This window comes from Glycine soja, chromosome 3 (genome assembly GCF_004193775.1).
Source record: "Glycine soja cultivar W05 chromosome 3, ASM419377v2, whole genome shotgun sequence".
NCBI classification, from domain to species: domain Eukaryota; kingdom Viridiplantae; phylum Streptophyta; class Magnoliopsida; order Fabales; family Fabaceae; genus Glycine; species Glycine soja.
In genome coordinates, this window is record NC_041004.1 from 2,642,085 (window position 1) to 2,666,916 (window position 24,832).

Below are 24,832 nucleotides of genomic sequence, written 5' to 3' on the forward strand. Positions count from 1 at the left end.
GATAAAAAAAGTCACATTTATTATTTTTATTTCCTTTCCAATAATTTTTTCTGAAATTTTTTATTTATTCCATGATTATTATAATTTCTTGCTTAAATATGAACATTTGAGTGTTTAATTTTATTTATTTGTTTAAAATAATAATAATAATTTTAATACTATTATCATAATTTTAACTTTATTTGTTTTTTACTTAGTGAATTTTATAATCTATGAAAATATTGTGCATGTGTGTATTTCTAGAAGTAGAAGGGAAAAATGTATGTATATATATATATATATATATATATATATATATATATATAGAGAGAGAGAGAGAGAGAGAGAGAGAGAGAGAGAGAGAGAGAGACACTAGTATTAGAGCCCGTGCAATGCACATGCAAACTGATTTATTGTACATTATCACAAATTATAATTATTATATGATTGAATTTAAAGAAAAACTAATTTTACATTGTATTACTAGGTTGCAGCTGAGACTACTAATCTTGCATCAAAAACATGTTTCTTCGATACAATATACTATTGTGTTGCAACTATATAGAATAACATTTCTTTTTTAAATTTTATTTGTTTAAAAACAGTGTTGCTAAGAGGAATGAGGAGATTGAATTTGTTGGTATTGCACATTTTCTTGAGCTTCCAACCCCAGAAATGTTGCATGGACTACAGGTACCATTATCTTGTTATTTCATTTGATATTTAATATATTACCTTGAATTTAAGCTTCTTTGTACAAATTACATACAAATGCAGTTGTTGTATTAACTTGTTTGACAAAATTTGTGCTTATACTCCAAAAATGCAAAATAACAATTCAAACTGTGTAAAACTAATTTGAATAATTGAAGTACTAATACATGAGTAATATAATTTACCAATTGAAGACCAAAGTTAAGCTGATTATTGAGGATGTATTTCATATTTCGCACTATGAAAATTGTATCTATAGTTGACATATTTCTGCCCCTAAATTAAGTATAAATTTTCTTACTTGCTTTAAACATAAATTTCATATTTTTCATTCTATATGTTGTTTCTATCTTTAAAAAAAATGTTCATCTCCACAAATTAAATATAGATTTTGTTACTTGTCTTAAAAATATCATTATCATATTTTTAGATAATCTACTGGGAGAAGAAGAGAAAAGAAAAACTCCACCTCATAATTTTACATATAAATTCTAGACATTAATTTGACTTATACTTGGTATTTTAAATAAAATAAGATATTCAATGAATTAGTTAAGTGAAAAGAAAATAAGCAAGAAATAAACCAAAAAACATTTGCATTAATCTCATTAGTTATATTTTATTAATATTCTTCCATAAAAAAATAGTTTATCTATATTCTCCATATTAAGTAAAACAAAGTATTCAAAAACATTAGTTAAGTAAAAAAGAAAAACTTATATGAGTAAGAAGATGATAAATAAGAAATACATCATTTACCTATAATTCAATTTTAGATGTTAATTTTATTTATACTTTTATGTTAAATAAAATCAGATATTCAATAAATTAGTTAAGTGATAAGATACTAAGCAAGAAAGAAAAATAATTATTTACACAATTCTCATTCATTATATTTTATTCATATTCTCTATAATAAATAACACAAAGTAATTAAAAAATTATTTAAGCTAAAAAACCATTTATATTATCATAATTTCATTGATTCAAATTTCTCTTAGTTATGGAATTATATATGTATTAAATAGGAAAAAATTTACTCCTCAGTAATTAAATATAGTTTTTTTTATTTTCTTTAAAAAGATCATTTTCTTCTTTTTTTTGTATATAATTTCTATCTTTGGAAAAAAAAAGTTTCTCGTATATTAGGTAATGATATTTTTACTTGCTTTTAAGAATCATCTTTATATTTTATATTTATTTTTTATCTTAGTAAAAAAAAAGTTACTCCCCTTAAATTAAGTATAAATTTTGTTATTTGATTTTAAAAAATTATCTTTAGGATAGTATTTCAGTTCAACAGAAATAATTTCCGATCATCTTTAAGTTTGCCTTCTCAATCACTTGAGCTTTTCTCCAATCGTAGTCAAAAAACTCCTGAGCTTGATGTTCCTCAAGCTCAGCGCACAATCACTTACAACAATTCTATTTTACATACAGGTTGAGTGCGACATTCTAGGCTAAGCGTGCAGGCAATTATGCATAAACAACAGTGCAACGCATTTGATCCTATTTAAGCTCCAAGGATGCAAATAGAAGGTAGATAATTGGCTGGGGGACTATTTAGGGTTTGAGGTTGCAGTTGCAAAGCTATCTTTTACCCTCCATGGCTTCCCTACCATTTCTCATTATCTATTTTCTTCTTGTAGTTTGGTTTACCCATTTTAGGGGTTGATGTAGTTGAATTGATCTTGATGTTTACATTTTGATTATTAATCTATGTTTATTTTTCATTATTAAGTGTTCTCCTCTATGCATTAATGCTTGCTTTTGCTTGATCATCCTTTTCTTGATGTTGTGGTTTGAATTGTCAGTGAAAAATGCTTTTGAACTTAGAAATAAAAAGGAACACCTAATGAGTTTTGTGTCTAGAGATAGGACAGAGTTTGCTAGTCATCTTTTAACTCTTATTCTTTATGCAAGTCACTTAGGTAGATTAGTCAAGGGATTGATAGTTTGATTAATGGACATAGATTCTTTCCATTCAAGGGATCGGGGTTTGAGTATTTTTGTGAGTCGATGATTATAATTGGGCATTGAACTAGATTAGTGACCTATGTTAGCATGAGGAAGTGGTTTAGTGAAATCAGCCCTAACTCTTTTAATCTTTGTTATTTTACTTCTTTTTATCGCACTCCAAGTGTTCATAAAAATTACCCAAAAATATTTTCTTGTTATCTTGCTCTTGAATTTTATGTTTGTTTCATTTATTGCTATTTATATTGTTACAATCAAATTATAATTGTTGTTTCTGAAAGCCATAGTTAGTGAATATTGTTATTTTTTCGAGTATTACGTGAGTCCCTGAGAATACGAGTGACAACAACGAAAGAGTGAAAGTTCGAGATAATGAGAGGGTTTCAAAGTGAGTTAGCGCCAGAGGTTTAGAAATATAAAAAAAGAACTAACATCAGGTTTATTTTAAAAACCGTTGTTATCTAGTTATTTGATAAATTGGTTTTCAAAATTACTAACAACATAAATTTTTAAAAAATATTTATAGAAGATAATAGATAATAGATATGTCAAATATAAAATTAAAATAATTGTTATTAGCGGTGTTATTCACGCGTGTTTTAGCCCATATGTTTACAAATTGCATGAGTTCGCTCAATTTCATAAATAATACTATACTTTTTTTTATCTCTTATTTTTGTGATTAGTAACAAAAGATAAAAAGCCACCATATATTAATGTTCTTAAAAATAATTGAATAAATTGATATTGAGAGTTTCTTTAAACTCTTCATATCATATTCCATGTATTCTTTCTCAATCATTCTCACTTTCACAATTTAACTAAGTACCACGCAATAACAACTGGGGAAAAAAAATTAACAAACGTGATCTCCATTCCCATGCTTATGTTTATCTCTAATCCAAATTATACCCATTATTGTGCAACAAACTAGACCAATACAATCATAAGAACAAAAAAAGGATTTATAATGCAAATAGATCTAAGATTGATAAAGAGAAATAGAACACGGTGTATTTGTATAATTTTCAAAACCAACTATGTGTTCCCTGCATCCTCTACAAACAAATGCTGACCATGTAATCGATTACCAGTGACATGTAATCGATTTTGTGTCCCCTTCAAAACTGACTATGTGTCCCCTTCAAAGATATGATTGTGTAATCGATTACCAGAGTCATGTAATCGATTATCAGTGAAAAAGTTTCACAAAATCTTTTGAAACGACACATCTCTTCAAACTGTTTTGAAAATACACAATGGGTCTATATATATGTGTGTCCTTACTTCGAAAAGAAGAGATTTCTCAGAGAACTTAACTTTCAAAACCTCTCTAAACATCTTTGGCCAAACTCTTGCGAATTATTGAGAATTCTTCTAAGAATTTCAAGTTGTATCATCTGCTCTAAAAGAGAGAAATCATTATGTTCATCTTATAAAATTCAGTTGTAATCAAGAGATTGTTTATCTCTTGACATGTGAGAAACTCGAACATAAGGGTAAGGAATCCCAAGGCGTGTTCAAAGATTGTAAAGGATTTACAAAAATAGTGGAAAATCTCAAGTGGGTTACCTAAAGACTGGACATAAGCATGGAAAGTGGCTGAACCAGAATAAATCAAGTTTGTAATTTTCTATTCCCTTATCTCGTTTATTTTATTGCAATTTACTTTATCTTTACACATTTAAAGAACATTGTTAAATTGACTATTGCTTTTTCTTCTACATTCTGAATCTATCACATATCATTTAGAAGGGATTAAACCTTGTTAATCGAAATATTTTTAAGACTTAATTCATCCTCCCTCCCCCCCTCCTCTTAAGTTATTGAGGTCACTTATTCAACAAAAAATTATTTAGAAATTTTTTATGTTAATATATAAATACATAAATTATAATACAAACATGAAAACTTTTGAAAACAATAAAAAAATTAATTAATGTAATATTATTATAATGAAGACTTGCAAATTAGTATATATTTTATGATACTTGTTGCTTCACATATTAATTTAATGAAACAAAAGAAATTCAATTTGTTTGCATAACTAATTTGTTCCTCTCTTGATAAACAAAGAAAATTGTTACTCCCTTCACACTAAAAAAAAATTACCGTCTTAAGTTATTTTACAAACACAAAAATTAATAAATAGAAAAAAAAGAATTGATAATTTATAAAGTTAATCTTATATAATTTTTATTTCATTTATAGATTTTATTGTTCATTATTAATGTTATAAGAGATATAATTAAGTGAAGAAAAAGAAGAAAAAAAATCATTTTGAGATTTTATTTTTTATTTTTACACAATAATTATAATAAGAGAAAAGAAATATCATGAAATGAAACTACATTTACGATATAAGGGATTGACATAATTAATTATTTCTTCCACATTTGCCCTTAGTTAACATAACTTAAATAATTATATATGGATTATTCCACAACTACTCTCATCATAAATATCAAATGATGATATTTTAGGTTAAATATATAGTTTGTAAGTACTATTAATTATTTCTTAAACTTTGTATATGAACTTTGAAAATCAATAGTTTAGGTCAGGAGAAAAAAATTTAATATATTTTGGATTCAAATGCAAAAGTGACTTAAATAAGCCTTTAAGAACTTTGGTAGGAGGACTCTTTCAAACATTCTCTATAATGTGTTGTAATGTATTTAAAGCTATAAAATAAAAAAGAGATAATGATTAAATACCATGTGAGATTCATAAAAGTTTTCTATTTTTAGTAAATTTCAATCAAGAAGAGAAATTGTGTTAAAAAAATGCTCAAGATCACATTATCCTTTATGAGAAGTAATCATATTCAAGATGTAGAAAATTGATTATAACTATGCTGAGTTATTTTTCCACATATATTATAATTACAACCTATGTCAAATCAAAATCATCATCTTTGGTAAATAGTTGCTGAAATCACCTATTTGATATATAGTTTTACCTAACCACGTAATTTGGTAAAAAAAAATCATATATTTGAAAAAAATATTAACGTGTTAATTGTTTATTATTTAGTTTAAAAAGTTTAAGATATTGATTTATCAAGTTATTTGACAAATTGGTTTTCAAAAACTGATGTTAACTAATTACTAACAACATCAATTTTTTGAAAATATTTATAGAAGATAATAGATAATAGGTAGATAATAGATATGTAAATTATAAAATTAAAATAATCGTGATTAGTGGGGTTAGTCACCCTTGTTTTAACCCATGTGTTTACAAATTGTATGGGTTCGCTCAATTTCATAAATAATCCTCCCCTTACAATCCAATTTTGTATGGTTGAGTTAAGTTTATGAAAAACCCACTTTTTGATATTGTATGATGAGCGTGAGGAGAGTTGTGGTAAAAGTCCCATGATCCATCATCCCATGATTGTTTCTCAGATTTCGTTAAATTTCTCTTGATACTCCTTATTTTAATTTTATTTTAAAAAAAATATAAATTTGTTAACATTTCTTATATTAAACATGTTTAATTTTATTATTTATTTATATTTAGTTAGGATTAATTTGACATGTTGGTTCAGTTTAAAGCCAAGATACATAATATATATATATATATATATATATATATATATATAAAGCCATTATGAACCATCAAATTTTCAGCCAAAGAAAAATTAAAGTTGACAAACCTGGTCTACTTTCACATTCTAGCCTATGGGCTGTCCAATTTGTCTCTGCATTTTTATTTAATTGCACCACTTGTGTCTATGCATTTTATTTAAGTATGCAACAAAGGCATATGTCACTTTGTTTGCGCAATGTGAAGAGTGATGGAAGACAATAAATTCTAATTTATTAGTAAGACATTAATTAAATTAAAATCGACTAGCTAGAAAATTCCAAGACTAAAACTGTGAAAGAGAATAAAATTAGAAGTTATCAACCCAAATAACATTTCTGATTTGGTGTATGCTAAAAGTTGTTTCTTCATAAACATCAAATTTTCACATTCTAGTCTATGCGCTGTCCAATTTGCCTCGTACCTCTAGAAATAATTGCACCAATTGTCTCTATGCATTTTATTCAAGTATGCAACAAAGGCATACGTCACTTTGTTTGCGCAATGTGAAAACAAAGGCATATATGTCACTTTGGATACCATGTATATAAAAGTTGTTTCTTCATAAACATCGATCCATAACTTGTGGATCCCGTGTATTTAATATAGTAAGACCTGAATAAGATGATTTAATTAAGAAGACTTTGATTAATTAAAATGTTTATCCAAAGAAGGTTAGTTACATGTTCACACACATAAAACAATAATTAACTAGAAATATTGTAGTATGATTTAACAGATATTTAAAAATTTGATCCAATCATCTATATAAGAGGAAGGAGTGGTGTCCGATATAATCACACCAACCAAAGCCACAAAAGAAAAGCAATAGCAATAGCAGTAGCAACAGCCCATATAAAATATAATGGCAGAAACCTGCGACTCCAACAATAAAGTGATCCGTGAATACCATCATGATGCTTCCTTTATGTCAAGGTGTGACATCTTTACTGATGTTACCGAGTACCAACTGTGTCTGGCATATGCCGGAGAATCTGGTAAAGGAAACTTCGAACCTAAGTGGGACACAGACAATGTCACTCCCCACCTTATCGAGCAGTTCAAGCTAAATTGTGCTGCCTCGAATCTGCCAGTCAAAGTGTTTGTCAGCATCGGAGGAGATGACCCCTTCAAAGTTGCTGCTGGTGGTGCCGATGATTGGGTTCTCAATGCCACAACCACACTCCACCACATGATCAACGAGTACCACATCGATGGAATCGATGTTAACTACACCACAATCCTGTGCAACAAAAAATTGTTTGTTAACTGCTTTAAGGATCTCATAAGGGGCCTAAGGGAAGCTCTATGCACCACTGGGTTTGAGGCTTCCTTAGCTCCAGATGCTGCCACCAATGAGGCTTTCTACTTGCCCTTGTACCGATCTATTGATACTTCTTGGATTGGAACGGTTGTGTTTCAGTGCTTCGTTGATTTCGAACCTAAAGATCCTAACAGATCAGTTGAAATCTTGGTGCGCCAGGTTGAGAAGATAGTGGAAGAGTATGATTATTATGACTCTAAGATCTTGCTTGGCTACAGCGCCATTAAGGAGGATTGGAATAAAGTTTCACCACCCCTCTTCTTTCTTGCTCTCAATCGCCTAGTGCATTCTTGGCCTAGGGTTAAGGGCGCATCTGTCAAGGTTCTTAGTGACACCTATGCCTTCATTCCCCCAACGTGGATCCCTAAACTCCTGTCTTTGGCCGTCTCCGATCCTGGAAAATATCCTTAATTGAAGATCCATAATTATTAAGTTCTATCTATGCATTCATGGCTCTAGCCATACTATATATGGAATAAGACCCATGCTATATCTATTAATTGTATGTGTGTGTTCCTTCTGCCTATATCTATATATGTTGTGCGTGCATTTGAAAAAACAATGCATGGCATGCATATTTGTGGTGTGTTAATGCCTACGTGCATCTTTGTCTCATCAATAAAATATATTATATGTCTTTGTGCTTCATAAATATGTGCATGGGCCTATTACTATGAAGCAAAGTTGTAGAATCAACTCAGACTGGATTGATCCTGAATCAGTGTCTAAACCAATTTGAGTTAGTATTTGAATTACAATTCATGCTGCTCAAATCCACCAACGTTGACCACATTGGGTTTGGTTAAGATCGGTGACCCAGCCCAGGTTGAGGAAGCTTTTTAAATGTTTAATTGATATGCTATTAAATATAATTTATATGTATTTTGTTATTATTTTTATATGAAGTAGATTCTTATGAGTTTACGAGTCAAATTCATTAGTCGAATTTTTAGAACTTTCACGAGTTTATGCAGACTCGATCGAGTTTGATAACCTTAGTGTCAAGTTTACTTATGGGATGAGCTCATGACCACCCATTAGTGAAGATCTCTCTCGATGTTTTATCCCTCTCAATTTACCAACAATTATACTTCTCCTAAAATAAAATAATAAATTATAATTCACCTTTAGTAAAATTTGAATAAGAAATATATTAAAAATTAATATACTTGCAATCTTTCAAAATATTATATGATCTTAATAGGTTTAAATATGTTTTTAGTCCCCGAAAGTTGTTATTTTTAATTTTAATTCTTATAAATTTTTTGTTTATTTTTAGTCCTTATATTGTAAGTTTATGTTTTTTCAATTTTAGTCCCTTTAATATTTTAATTTATTCATTTGTAAACTGCATAAGTTCATGCTTAATTACAATGACCAAAACTATATTGTAAAATTACAAATTTACAGGGACTAAAAATTAAAAAAAAAATTACAAGGACCAAAATTGAAAAAACACAAACTTACCAAAACTAAATATGAATAATTTTTTCACAAAGATCAAAATTTAAAAAAAAATACAAACTTACAAAAATAAAAATGTATTTAAGTTATAATCAATGATATTGAGTTAAAATCATGATTTAGACATTCTTAAATCATCTTTTCATGTCTGATATCAGAAAAAAAAATTAAAAAAATATTGTTTAGATTCTTTGAATGAAAATTGATTTTGAGGGTGTAATGACCAAAATGGATTTTAATGTCTATGTACACTCAATTTTCTATTATAATTAGTTATATATATATAATTAAAATTAAATAGACATAATTAAAATTAAGACAATATGTGTATAATATGCTAACTTTTGAAATAGAACAACATCTCTTATAAAAATAATTAAATTGAATGAAATAGATAATAAAAGTATTAACTCGACATAAGCATCTTAAAAATTGTTTTTTATAACACACATTCTAAGATGATTATAAGGAATCGTATTAAAAGAATAAAAAATATTTATCAAAAAATCACTTGGATAGGATTGGATGAATTAAAAAATTAAATAAATAGATAACAATCTATCTATTCTCATTTTCAAATTTAATGGATCATCCCATTAACACTATAGAATAAAACAAGTTAAACATAATTTTTTTTTATATTTCAATTTTCTTTAAATTTATTTTAAAAAATATTTTTCCATATATTATTTTTAGTACTTATTCATAGGAGTCTCTATCAGATGGAATAATTCATGTACTTGAATTGACCAAAACCCTTTAATATGAATTTTGTTATTATTTGGGTAGAAGTCAAATCTATATTTCAAATAAATAAGAAAGTGTTAATAACCGTTATTTAATTTTAAAAAGTTTTAGGTATTAATTTGATAAAACAAAAAAAATATTTCTTAAATGTTAATTTTAGAAAGAATAGTCCAAACGAACACTTTCGGTTCTTTAGTCATGTAGATTAATTTACCACAATGACAACTCACAAATTTATTCTGTGGATTTCATACATAAATTAAAACTCCGGAAGAAAAAAAATATGGCAATGATAATTGATATGCAGAACTAGAACTATTAATTAGTGTTATTGACCTAAGTTTTAGCCCATGTTTGCAAATTGTATGAGTTTGCTCAATTTTACAAATAATACTATAGTTTTTTATATCTCTTATTGTTGTGATTAGTAACAAAAGATAAAAAAGCTATAGATTAAGGTTCTTCAAAATAAATTGAATAAGTGGATATTGAGAATTTTTTTAAACTCTTCGCATTATATTCCGTGTATTTTTTTCTCAATTATTTCCACTTTCACAATTTAATTACCACGCAAAAAATTGGGAAAAGAAACACTTGACCCCATGTATATGTTTATCTCTAATTAACCCAAATTATACCCATTAATTATTGTGCTGCAAACTAGACCAAAAAATCGTAAGAATAAAAAGTTAAAAAGGATATATAATGCAAGCATATGTAGATTGAGAAAGAAGAAAAAGAAAACAGTGTATTTGTATATTTTTCAAAATCGAACAGCTAGCTAAAGGTTGGAAATAAAATTTAGAGTAAAGTATACAGGCACTTACTGAGATTTCGTTAAATTTCTCTTGATACTCCTTATTTTAATAATTTTTTTAAAAATATATATATAAATTTGTTAAGATTTCCTATATTAAACATGTTTAATTTTATTATTTATTTATATCTAGTTAGGATTAATTTGACTTGTTGGTTCAGTTTAAAGTCAAGATACATAAAAAATAATATATATATATATATATATAAAGCTATTATGAACCATCAAATTTTCAGCCAACGAAAAATTAAAGTTGACCAACCTGGTCTAGTTTCACATTCTAGCTTATGCGCTGTCCAATTTGCCACGTACCTCGACCTGGAAATAATTGCACCAATTGTCTCTATGCATTTTATTTAAGTATGCAAGAAAGGCATATGTCACTTTGTTTGCGCAATGTGAAGAGTGATCGAAGACAATACATTCTTATTTATTAGTAAGACTTTAATTAAATTAAAATCGACTAGAAAATTCCAAGACTACAAGTGTGAAAGAGAATAAAATTAGAAGTTATCAGCCCAAATAACATTTCTGATTTGGTATATGCTAAAAGTTGTTTCTTCATAAACATCGATCCATAACTTGTGGATCCCATGTATTTTCTTATTCTTTAATTTACTAGTTTGCTTAAGTTTAATGGTCTATTTATACTAATTAAGTTCGCTTGATTAATTTTTAAATTTGTTTAATCAAATATCCATCAATTGACCAATTACTTTTTCTATCTATTTTTTTTCATAGGCAATGCAATATAATTTTATTGAATGTGGATATATTTTATTGATGCATATATACAATAATCGAAAGCAAATGAAGCACAAAGAGATACAATATATTTTATTGATGAGAGAAAGATGCACGTAGGCATTAACACACCACAAATATGCATGCCATGCATTGTTATTTCAAATGCACGCACAACATATATAGACATAGGCAGAAGGAACACACACATACAATTAATAGATATAGCATGGGTCTTATTCCATATATAGTATGGCTAGAGCCATGAATGCATAGATAGAACTTAATAATTATGGATCTTCAATTAAGGATATTTTCCAGGATCGGAGACGGCCAAAGACAGGAGTTTAGGGATCCACGTTGGGGGAATGAAGGCATAGGTGTCACTAAGAACCTTGACAGATGCGCCCTTAACCCTAGGCCAAGAATGCACTAGGCGATTGAGAGCAAGAAAGAAGAGGGGTGGTGAAACTTTATTCCAATCCTCCTTAATGGCGCTGTAGCCAAGCAAGATCTTAGAGTCATAATAATCATACTCTTCCACTATCTTCTCAACCTGGCGCACCAAGATTTCAACTGATCTGTTAGGATCTTTAGGTTCGAAATCAACGAAGCACTGAAACACAACCGTTCCAATCCAAGAAGTATCAATAGATCGGTACAAGGGCAAGTAGAAAGCCTCATTGGTGGCAGCATCTGGAGCTAAGGAAGCCTCAAACCCAGTGGTGCATAGAGCTTCCCTTAGGCCCCTTATGAGATCCTTAAAGCAGTTAACAAACAATTTTTTGTTGCACAGGATTGTGGTGTAGTTAACATCGATTCCATCGATGTGGTACTCGTTGATCATGTGGTGGAGTGTGGTTGTGGCATTGAGAACCCAATCATCGGCACCACCAGCAGCAACTTTGAAGGGGTCATCTCCTCCGATGCTGACAAACACTTTGACTGGCAGATTCGAGGCAGCACAATTTAGCTTGAACTGCTCGATAAGGTGGGGAGTGACATTGTCTGTGTCCCACTTAGGTTCGAAGTTTCCTTTACCAGATTCTCCGGCATATGCCAGACACAGTTGGTACTCGGTAACATCAGTAAAGATGTCACACCTTGACATAAAGGAAGCATCATGATGGTATTCACGGATCACTTTATTGTTGGAGTCGCAGGTTTCTGCCATTATATTTTATATGGGCTGTTGCTACTGCTATTGCTATTGCTTTTCTTTTGTGGCTTTGGTTGGTGTGATTATATCGGACACCACTCCTTCCTCTTATATAGATGATTGGATCAAATTTTTAAATATCTGTTAAATCATACTACAATATTTCTAGTTAATTATTGTTTTATGTGTGTGAACATGTAACTAACCTTCTTTGGATAAACATTTTAATTAATCAAAGTCTTCTTAATTAAATCATCTTATTCAGGTCTTACTATATTAAATAAGAATAATAATAATCATTTCGAAAAATTAAAGAATAAGAAAATACATGGGATCCACAAGTTATGGATCGATGTTTATGAAGAAACAACTTTTAGCATATGCATGGGATCCAAAGTGACATATATGCCTTTGTTTTCACATTGCGCAAACAAAGTGACGTATGCCTTTGATTTTTATGTGAAACTAGACCTGCAGGTTGGTCAACTTTAATTTTTCTTTGGCTGAAAATTTGATGGTTCATAATGGCTTTATATATATATATTTTTATGTATCTTGGCTTTAAACTGAACCAACAAGTCAAATTAATCCTAACTAAATATAAATAAATAATAAAATTAAACATGTTTAATATAGGAAAAATTAAGAAATTTATATTAATAAAAAACAATTAAAATAAGGAGTATCAAGAGAAGTTTAACGAAATCTCAGTAAGTATTTGTATACTTTACTCTAAATTTTATTTCCAACCTTTAGCTAGCTGTTCGGTTTTGAAAAATATACAAATATACTGTTTTCTTTTTCTTCTTTCTCAATCTACATATGCTTGCATTATATATCCTTTTTAACTTTTTTTTATTCTTACGATTTTTTGTTCTAGTTTGCAGCACAATAATTAATGGGTATAATTTGGGTTAATTATAGATAAACATATACATGGGTATAATTTGTACATCATGACATAATACTCTGCTGCTTTTATCTCTGATACTTCAACATCAAGATGTGTGTTTAGATTGATGTGTGAACTATTTGCCTGTGATTTATAGGCTTGGAAACTTATGCCTGTGATTCTTACATTGAAGGCTTGAATCACAAGATGTGTGCTTAGATTCATGTGTGAACTATTTGGTGCAGGTTGGACTCTGATTGCTCCTTTGTCCACTTGGTTCCAATGTTGTAATTAGAACAGCATTGTCCTTTGTCCACTAAATAGTTTTACTTTTACCTAATTACTTTTCTTTTTCTTTTCATTTAAAGCTGCGAGAGTACATTGATGATCCTGAAGATTATATTAATATTCAAGTAAGTAGCTAGCAATTTACTGAAAATATATCAATTGGTATATGGTGAATGACATGAAATTCTATTGTAATTAATATTAAATTTTAATTTAATAATTAATATTTAAATGATAGATTAAATATAAATAATACTTAAACCTCTTATTTTTATTTAATCTATCATTTAAATATTATTTATTAAATAAATTTTATCATTAATATTAATTATAGTATTGATAATATTGTAATTATAAATACTGATTTATTGATTATTAGCAATATTGATAATATTAAAAATATAAAAAATGACCATTAATAAATCAATTTTTAATTACAGGTTATTAAATATTTAACATCATTTCTTAACTGAACACTGATGTGAAAAAACAATATTTTACATCGTTCACTAAGATAACACCGATGTAAAATGTTTAATTTCTACATCGTTTATTAACTGAGCACCGATGTGGAAAAGCACTATTTTACATCGTTCACTAAGTTAACATCGATGTAGAAGGTCTAATTTCTACATTGTTCCTTAACTGAGCACCAATGTGGAAATGCGCTATTTTACATCGTTCACTAAGATAACACCGATGTAGAAGGTCTAATGTCTACATCGGTGGTCAGGAAAGCACTGTTGTAGAAAACGTTGTCTTTCTACAACGGTGGTTTAGGGACCGATGTTGAAACTTCTAACTTTCAACAACATCCTATTCAACATCGGTTGATCACCGATGTAAAATGTGGTTTTCCACCGATGTGAAAACTATGTTTTCTAGTAGTATTTGTCTCATCAATAAAATATATTGTATCTCTTTGTGCTTCATTTGCTTTCGATTATTGTATATATGCATCAATAAAATATATTATCAACTAAATTAATCATTTTTATTAATCTTAATGAATTAGGTAATTTGAATGACCATTCATGCTACTCAAATCCATCAACGTTGACTTGATTGGGTTTTGTTAAGATCGGTGACCCAACCCACGTTGAGCAAGTTTTTTAAATGTTTAATTGGTATGCTATTTAATATAATTTATATGTATTTTGTTATTATTTTTATATGCAGTAGACTCTTATTATTTATTAGTAGAGTCTTTAGACCAAAATGGATTTTAATGACTATGTACACTCAATTTTCTATTATAATTAGTTATATATATATATAAAATTAAAATTAAATAGACATAATTAAAATTAAGACAATATGTGTATAATATGCTAACTTTTGAAATAGAACCACATCTCTTATAAAAAAATTAAATTGAATAAAATAGATAATAAAAGTGTTAGCTCGACATAGGCATCAAACATAAGTTTATCTAAAATAGACAAAATGCATTCAAAATTAAACAAATATAGCAAGACTTTCAATTTACATATATATAATTATATTTTTAAAATCAATAAATAACAAACATATGCATGAGTGTATTGATGAGAGGGTAGGGTAAATTAGGCAAAAATTCACTAAAATTCATTTTTGGTAGAAGTCAAAGTTACTTGCTTCAACTCCACCATAATTTTTCATCAAAAGATTCAACTAAGATAATCAAACATGCAAAATTTTTGTCAAAAACAAATTTGACACACCTCACCATAATAAACCATGATTTTGAGGTCAATCCAAACACACTACACTGAGTTATAAATCCAAGAGTGTGTTTTCGTCTACATGAAACATCACAATGCTAGTGATTATGTTGGATGGGGGTGAGGGGGTAGGAGTCATTTTATTTAATGACTGAATTTTGAAATTGTCTAGTAGCATTAACGAAACACAAATGGATCCTCTGCAATGACATTAATTACTACTACAGATAATTCTAACTTTTTATGACAATTGACTTATATTATTTCCATACGAAAAAAAAATCAACAATATAATTTGGAACATGACTAAAATAACGGGGATCAACAGGAGAATTTAGAGCTCAAGCAAGACAGTGAGTCACCGAGTTCACTTGTCTCCTGACAAAACAATCTCAAAAGTTTGGTAGATCATGTAGCATAGTCAGATAGTTTCATAAGATCTCACCATATTCTAATTTACCTAAGTGATAGTTATACACTCCATTCTCCACTTGAAGGCAATCAGATTCAATAATGATATCATCAATCCCAGATCTTTGAGCATTGTAAGGCTACCAACATGGCTAGGGCCTTCCTTTCATGAGACCCATTTGACCCTATTTAAGCTCCAAGGATGCAAATAAAAGGTAGATAATTGGTTGGGGGACTATTTAGGGTTTGAGGTTGCAGGTGCAAAGCTCTCCCTTACCCTCCATGGCTTTCCTACCATTTCTCATTATCTATTTTCTTCTTGTAGTTAGGTTTACCCATTTTATGGGTTGATGTAGTTGAATCCATCCAGATGTTTACATTTTGATTATTAATCTGTTTATTTTTCATTATTGAGTGTTATCCTCTATGCATTAATGTTTGCTTTGGCTTGACCACCCTTTTCTTGATGTTGTGGTTTGAATTGTCAGTGGAAAATGTTTTTGAATTTAGAAATAAAGAGGAACACTTCATGTGTTTTGTGTCTAGAGATAGAACAAAGCTTGTCATTTGGGTGGATTAGTCAAGGGATTGATAGTTTGATCAAGGGACTTAGATTCTTTCCATCCGAGGGACCGGGGTTTGAGTATTTTTGTGAGTTGATGATTATAATTGGGCTTTGAACTAGATTAGTGACCTTTGTTAGCATGAGGAGGTGGTTTAGTGAAATCAACCCTAACTCTTTTTTTATTCATTGTTATTTTACTTCTTTTTATCGCACTCCAAGTGTTTTTAAAAGTTTCCCAAAAAGAGTTTCTTGTTCTTTTTCTCTTGAACTTTATGTTTATTTCATTTCTTGCTATTTATATTGTTACAATCAAATTCTAATTGTTGTTTCTGAAAGCCATAATTAATCAATATATCTATTTTTTCGAGTATTACGCAAGTCCGTGTGAATACAAGAATGGCAACAACAAAAGAGTGAAGGTTCGAGAGAATGAGAGGGTTTGAAAATGGGTTAGTGCCAGAGGTTTAGAAATATTAGAAAAAATTAAGTAACATCAGTTTTATCTAAAAATCAATGTTATATACTAATTTGACAAATCGGTTTTCAAAAACCGATGTTAGCTAATTACTAACAACATCGGTTTTCAAAAAATCGATGCTAAAATTGTACTAGCAACATTAGTTTTCAAAAAACCGATGTTAAGTTTCTGGTAGTAACATTGGTTTTCGAAAATCGATGTTAAGAAGCTTCAGGTATTTACAAAAATGTCACCGCATATAATTTAACATCAATTTTTCTTGTAACCGATATTAAATTGGCGATGTTGAATGCATATTTTGTTATAGTGTGGGTTATCTTCAAAATCTAACCCTTTATGTACACATATTTATGGGTCATATGGTCCATGGACATTGCCTTTTTAATTAAGGGAATGTTAATATGAAATTACACGATAGTAAGTCCTTGATAATATTGATTGGATTATGTTAACATAAACTATATTCTTTAATCTTCACAAAAATGACAAGTATATATGTATTAAGAAAGTCGACGTCTATTCAGCCCTATAAAGGGATAAAGTCCACTCAGTCTTCAATATGATCGAAGGGTATTCGTCCATACAATACACATGCCCTCTAATCCTCAATTCATTAAGAGGACAAATTAGATTACTATTAGCCAATATCATACAAAGCATATTCTTTTCTCTAGTATTTTAGAGTGTGTTATGTATTAGCGGGTACTAATGACCATTTGGTCTTTTGTAGGACCAATCATTCATCAAAGGGTACTCGTCCATATGGTACCTTGCTCCCTAAGCCAATAAGTCCTTAAGAAAATGAAGAATCTTGATGTAATTGTCTTATGCCAAAAGGTTTTCATCCCTTCTTATGATTGTTGTACTCAAAGGTGCTTGATTTTCTCTAGATGTCTCACGTGTTGTATCTGGCGGCGTGTTAGGATGTGTTGCTTCATTTTGCAGGTATAATTATGATCGTTGTAAGTTTAGGACATGAAGCGACGCTTTTTTTCTAGACCATTGATCTCACATGATCCAATGTTTGGGAATAATTGCAATATTTGAGCCTTCATAGGCCCAAACTCTATGTATACCCCTTTCTCGTCCTTCTCCTTCCACACTTCATTTTCTCAAACTTCATCTTTCTTGTTTATGTAGCCAAGAAGCCAAGCACTCGTTTCTTTTTAGGATGTAGTTATTCGTTTACTCATTTACATTAATTACTTTTTCATCTATTTATTTCCTATTTTTCTATTTAATTAAATGTCAACTTTATCGTGAAGATTATTTAATTAAATGTCACATTTGATTTTCACACATGTTTTAAAATAATTTATAAGTGGTTGAGTAAGATACATGTTGAAAACCTCCTGATAAATGTCTTTGATTCCTACAAATAAAAAAGTCACAATTATTATTTTTATTTCCTTTCCAATAATTTTTTCAGAAATTTTTTATTTATTCTATGACTATAGTAATTACATGCTCAAATATGAACATTTGAGTGTTTAATTCTATTAATTTGTTTAAAAATTATAATAATAATAATTTTAATACTATTATCACAATTTTAACTTTATTAGTCTTTTACTTAGTGAATTTTATAATCTATGAAAATATTGTGCATGTGTATTTCTAGAAGTAGACGGGAAAGAATGTTTCTTAGAACAGATAGACACTTGTAACTTATAGGAAAAACTATATAGTATAAAAATAAAAAATAAAAATACACTCATATTTTTTTAAAATATTTATGAATAAAATCATAAAAAATATTTCATACATTTACAATATCGTCAAAATAAAAAAAAATCAAATTATGTTGTTTCTCCAATAATAATAGATAAATAAAAACACACACACTCATATATATATATATATATATATATATATATATATATATATATATATATACACATACTAGTATTAGAGCCCGTGCAATGCACATGCAAACTGATCTATTGTAAATTATTACAAATTGTAATTATTATATGATTGAATTTAAAGAAAAACTAATTTTACATTGTATTGCTAGGTTACAGTTGAGACTACTAATCCTACATCAAAACATGCTTCTTCGATACTATTGTGTTACAGTGATATAGAATAACATTTCTTCTTTTAAACTTTATTTGTTTAAAAAGGGTGTTCCCAAGAGGACTGAGGAGATTGAGTTTGTTGATACTGCACATTTTCTTGAGCTTTCAACACCAGAAATGTTGCATGGACTATAGGTACCATGATCTTGTTGTTATTTCATCTGATATTTAATATATTACCTTGAATTTAAGCTTCTTTGCACAAATTACATACAAATGCAATTGTTGTATTAACTTGTTTTACAAAATTTGTGCTTATACTCCAAAAATGCAAAATAACAATTCAATATGTGTAAAACTATTTTGAATAATTGAAGTACTAATACATGAGTAATATACTTTACCAATTGAAGACCAAAGTTAAGCTGATTGTTGAGGATGTATTTCATATTCCGCATTATGAAAATTGTATCTATAGTTGACATATTTCTGTCCGTAAATTAAGTATAAATTTTCTCATTGGCTTTAAATATAAATTTCATATTTTTACATAATTTACTGGGAGAAGAAGAGAAAAGAAAAACTCAACCTCATAATTTTACTTATAAATTCTAGACATTAATTTGACTTATACTTGATATTTTAAATAAAATAAAATATTCAATGAATTAGTAAAGTGAAAAGAAAATAAGCAAGAAATAAACCAAACAAATATTTCCATTAATCTCATTAGTTATATTTTATTCATATTCTTCCGTAAAAAAATATTTTATTTGTATTCTCCACATTAAGTAAAACAAAGTATTAAAAAAAAATAGTTAAGTTAAAAAAACCTTATATGAGTAAGAATATAATAAATAAGAAATACATCATTTGCCTATAATTTGATTTTAGCTACTAATTTTATTTATACTTTCTATGTTAAATAAAATCAGATATTCAATAAATTAGTTAAGTGATAAGATAGTAAGCAAGAAAGAAAAAAAATTATTTACACAATTCTCATTCATTATATTTTATTCATATTCTCTATAATAAATAACACAATGTATTCAACAAATTAGTTAAGCTAAAAAAAAAATTTATAGTATCATAATTTAATTGATTCAAATTTCTTAGTTTTGTAATTAAATAGAAAAAAATTTACTCCTCGGTAATTAAATATAGTTTTTTTCTTTAAAAAAAATATTTTTCTTCTTTTTTATTTTATATATAATTTCTATCTTTGACAAAAAATTTATTCTCATATATTAAGTAATGATATTCTTACTTGCTTTTAAGAATCATCTTTATATTTTATATTTATTTTTTATCTTTAGTAAAAAAGTTACTCCCCTTAAATTAAATATAAATTTTGTTATTTGGTTTTAAAATGATCATCTTTATATTATGATAGTATTTGAGTTCAAAAATAATTTCTGATCAGATTTTATTTACCCTCAGTTGAACTCCAGATTAGTCAAGACTCATTTCCTCTTATGAATTGGAGGATTAATACCAGAAAAAAGTTAAATTAATACTTAATATTTGAATATATAATTTCTAACTTTAGTTGAAATATTCCTTTCAGTAAATTAAGTATAGATTTTCTTACTTGCTTTTAAAATAAATTTAATATTTTTTTTATTTTATATGTTATTTCTATCTTTAAGAAAAATTTTCATCTCGACAAATTAAGTATAAATTTTGTTACTTGTCATCTTAAAAATATCATTTTCATATTTTTTAAATAATTCACCGGGAGAAGAAGAGGAAAGAAAAATCTCACCTCATAATTTTACATATAAATTTTAGACATTAAGTTGTAGTTATACTTGGTATTTTAAATAAAATATAATATTCATTGAATTAGTTAAGTGAAAAGACAATAAGAAGGAAATAAACCAAAAAAACATTTGCATTAATCTCATTAGCTATGTTTTATTCTTATTCTACCTGAAACATCACAATGCTAGTGATTATGTTGGATGGAGGTGAGGGGGTAGGAGTCAGTTTTATTTAATGAATGAATTTTGAAATTCTCTAGTAACAGTAGTGAAACACAAATGGATCCTCTGCAATGATGTTAATTACTACTATAGATAATTGTAACTTTTTATTATATTCTAATTTTTATGACAACTGACTTATATTATTTCAATACGAAAAAAATCAGCAATACAATTTGGAACATGTCTAAAATAATGGGGATCAACTTGAGAATTCAGAGCTCGATCAAGAGAGTGAGTCACCGAGTTCGCTTGTCTCCCTACAAAACAAACCCAAAAGTTTTGTAAATCACGTAGCATAATACGACAGTTCGATAAGATCACACCATATTTCGATTTATCTGAGCGACAGTTATATACTTCATTCTCCACTTGAAGGCAATCAGATTCAATAATGATATCATCAATCTCCAAATCTTTGAGCCATTGTAAGGCTACCAACATGGCTAGGGCCTTCCTTTCATGAATCAACAGTTTAAACGGGGAAGTGTGAGATAAAGCCATGACAAATTGACCTCTATCATCCCTGATAAACACAACCAACTTAAAAGAATTTTCCTCTTTGACAAAAGCAACACCAATATTGCATTTTAAAGTCCCTAGAGGAGGAGGTTCCCACCTTACTACCATCAGATTTGCAGTGGGTCTTAAGTATGCCTTCTCAATCACTCGAACTTTTCTCCAATTGTCAAAAAACTCCTAAGCTTGATGTACCTCAGGCTCAGCGCGCAATCACTTACAACAATTCTACTTTACATATAGGCTTCGTGCGACATGCTAGGCTAAGTGTGCAGACAATTATGCAGAAACAACAGTGCAATGCATTTGACCCTATTTAATCTATGTTTATTGTTCATTATAAAAACCGTCTTTGATCCCAAAGGTCATTTTTAATTATTTTATTTATTTTCTCTTTCATTAATTCACAACAACAACACGATGATCCTAAAGCTAAAAAGCTTCGAGAAATGGGATGCTCCTGAGTAGAACGGCAGAGAAGGATGCAGTTCTTTTCGGAGAAAGAAAATCAAGAAACACACCCTGGAGAAGGGAACGCTCTAGAGAAGAACCCTCACTGTGTCGCCATGGTGTTGCCAGAGAAGGACGTAGGGGGCCGTCAATTTCTTTTGCCGTTGTGATATTGTCAGAGAAGAAGCCTGTCGAGGACGTGCGACACAGAGTGAAGAAGACCATGAAGCGGTAACCTCACTCACTCTCTCTCTCTCTCTCTCTCTCTATTTTCCAAGTTTTCACTTCCACTTAGGGTTAGGTTTCTCTCTCTCTTCAATTCTTTAGGTTTTTCTTTCTGTTTCTTCCTTTTCATTCAATTTTTAGGGGTTGTGTAACTGTAATTGCAGAAAATTGGTTCACGATGGGCATTAGTATTATGTGATGGTAAAAAAATGTGTGACACGGAATGGTGTTTGTGCCATAGCTTTTATGTGGCAGTCATAATCTGACCTTGTGAGTGTATTGCAGTGAGCTTTATATTAAAGCATCTTCAAAAGGACGACCCTCTACAATCAGGGAGGTTAAAGCTTTGAACATTGGTCAACTTGTAAGAATTTCTGGTATTGTTTGGGTTTCGACTTTCAGGACATGACTTGTATCAAATAATTGTTTTTTGCTCTATATATTGTTTAATCCATGATTTGTGATAATTTTCTTAATGTACTTCCATTTAAACTTCAGATTTGAGTATCATTGTTATCAGTTTCATACTCCTTTGTATGAAAATTACTAATCTTTTATTAAAGACAAAAAGTTCAAGCTTCATAATTATATCAATCTGTTAATTCTGTACAAGTTCTATAAGGCTACATCTATATGGAATTCCAATTAGTTGATGGTAATGATGATATGGGAGTTTCTGGGGATGTGGGTTTGAGTACGTATGAAGTTCAGATGCATCAAGAAACATATGAAGGTGTGCTATTCTAATCATTTAAATTTTTATATGGAATTCTGAATGAATAAAAAAATTAGGCATGTCATGTATAAAGCTTTGCATCCTGTTTATGACTTTATGTTGTGGGCACTATTCATTTGTTTAATGTTTGTTTTGCATCCACACTGTCTCTCTGGCTTATTCATATAATTGATTTTGTAATTTGTGCCTGCAGAATTTCAGCAGGAAGTAACAGAATTTCAGGTTCAATTCATGTTCTCTACATAGTTCTGTCATGCTTATTGTTGTCAAATTGTTCTGATTATAATTTTGTATAGTATGGGCATTTGATACAGAGACAGAGTGCTGGTCACTCATGGAGACTCAGTGATAGAAATTGCTCTTGTGCATTGTTACTATTTTGATATTATATTACATATTTTTGTTCCATCATGCTATTATTGATTAATTAAAATGTAAAAAAATAAAATAAAAGAACCATTATTACATGCTGAATGGTGAATTCTACTTAAAGTTTTTTTTCCATTACTATCTGTTGTTTATATATGTCCAGTGATTTTTTCCATTACGTGTTTGCTTGATTCTATGTTCCTTTTCCCGTTATATATCCTTTCAAATGGTAGGAATATAGTGCTGAATTGGGAGATACCAAAAAAGTGTACGATGTACTTTACTTGTCTTTTTATTTTTTTATTTTTTAATACTATTCTTTAAATTTAGTTAATCTCAATGTGTCCCGTTATTAATTCCTAAAATATTTTGTATCTATAAAGTTGAAGTTTGTAAATTTATATTTTAACATATATCAAATTAATAGCTCTCATGAGTAAATGCAGGTTTGTCGGAAATTGTAGCTTCTTTATCTTTGAGAAAATGCAGGTATGTTGGAAATTGTAGCTCTCATGCTCACAGAGGAAGTGTCTCCCAGTGAACAACCTGATCTTTTTCTTCAATTAGCTTTAACTTCAACATTCTTTGCTGGGATCTTTCAAGCCGCTCTTGGAATTCTAAGGTAATTAATTCCTTATTAGCATTTCCATTTTTAGTTAAACTATATACTTAGCCTCTATAGTTATTTTAATTTTAAGTTTTAGTCTAGATACTAGAAAATGATAAGTTTTAGTCTTTACATATATATTTTTGTTTACCAAGTTTTGGTCCTAGTAACTAATATCAGACTAGAAAATTGAAAGACTTTACACATTTATTTTTACCTAAGTTTGGTCCCTCTCACTAACATGAATTTTTTTGCAGTATAAAACTGCTCCAAGAACTTTCCACCACTGATAAACTGGAAAAAAAATTGTACAGAGGCTAAATCTTACCGTTACTGTATGATAATTTGTTTAAACTTATTTCTTGAGAAAAACATTTCTTTAATAAAATAAACAGTTTTTTTTTTTTACTTTTTCAGTATGTTTGCTGAATCTGTTTTTGCATAAAAAGTAAATTTTTAATTTTAAATAATCTGACTCTTATGCATAGAGACTAAGAAACTTAAAATTGAGACAACCATAGAAATTAAATGAATAGTTTAAGAGGTTAACCTTCAATTTTTCATTTGGAAAATGACAAAAGAAAAAGGGTCTCAAGTGAAATATAAGGTAAAGTCTCAAATGATTGCAGGCTAGGATTTATCATTGATTTTCTATCAAAGGCAATCCTTATTGGATTCATGGTTGGATCAGCTGTAATTGTAGCTTTGCAACAGCTCAAGGGCCTTCATGGAATCAAACATTTCACCAAAAAGATGCAACAGCTCAAGGACTAACATTGCAGTAAGATACTGCTTTAGCTATAAATAATGGAATTCTGGTTATAGCTCTTGAAATTAATAAAATTCTGCTCTTGCTTGTTAAGATAATTCACAATAAATTAACTCCAGTTAATCTTAACCAGATTTGTTGAGGATCGGCTAGCTACCTTAAAAAATGTCAACAAAGAGCCTGAGTTAGACCAATGGAATTTGTATCTAGGTAGTTCTCTGTACCTGTTTATGATTTCTGCACCATCCCTCATTTTGTCCTGGTTAATAACTAAACAGTTTTATAACTAAACATT

The 24,832-nt window shown here is 29.0% G+C and overlaps 2 protein-coding genes across 2 annotated transcripts; one reads left to right on the forward strand and one right to left on the reverse strand.

Moving 5' to 3' along the window:
- The first annotated feature begins 7,060 nt into the window (after positions 1-7,060).
- LOC114405868 (ruBisCO-associated protein-like) lies at positions 7,061-8,239 on the forward strand. Its single transcript, XM_028368384.1, has one exon. The coding sequence runs from the start codon at positions 7,127-7,129 to the stop codon at positions 7,994-7,996; it is 870 nt and encodes a 289-aa protein (XP_028224185.1). The 5' UTR covers positions 7,061-7,126; the 3' UTR covers positions 7,997-8,239.
- Positions 8,240-11,424: 3,185 nt separating this feature from the next.
- On the reverse strand, positions 11,425-12,598 carry LOC114405869 (ruBisCO-associated protein-like). Its single transcript, XM_028368385.1, has one exon. It carries the CDS (start codon positions 12,529-12,531, stop codon positions 11,662-11,664), a length of 870 nt encoding a protein of 289 aa, XP_028224186.1. The 5' UTR covers positions 12,532-12,598; the 3' UTR covers positions 11,425-11,661.
- Positions 12,599-24,832: the final 12,234 nt, after the last annotated feature.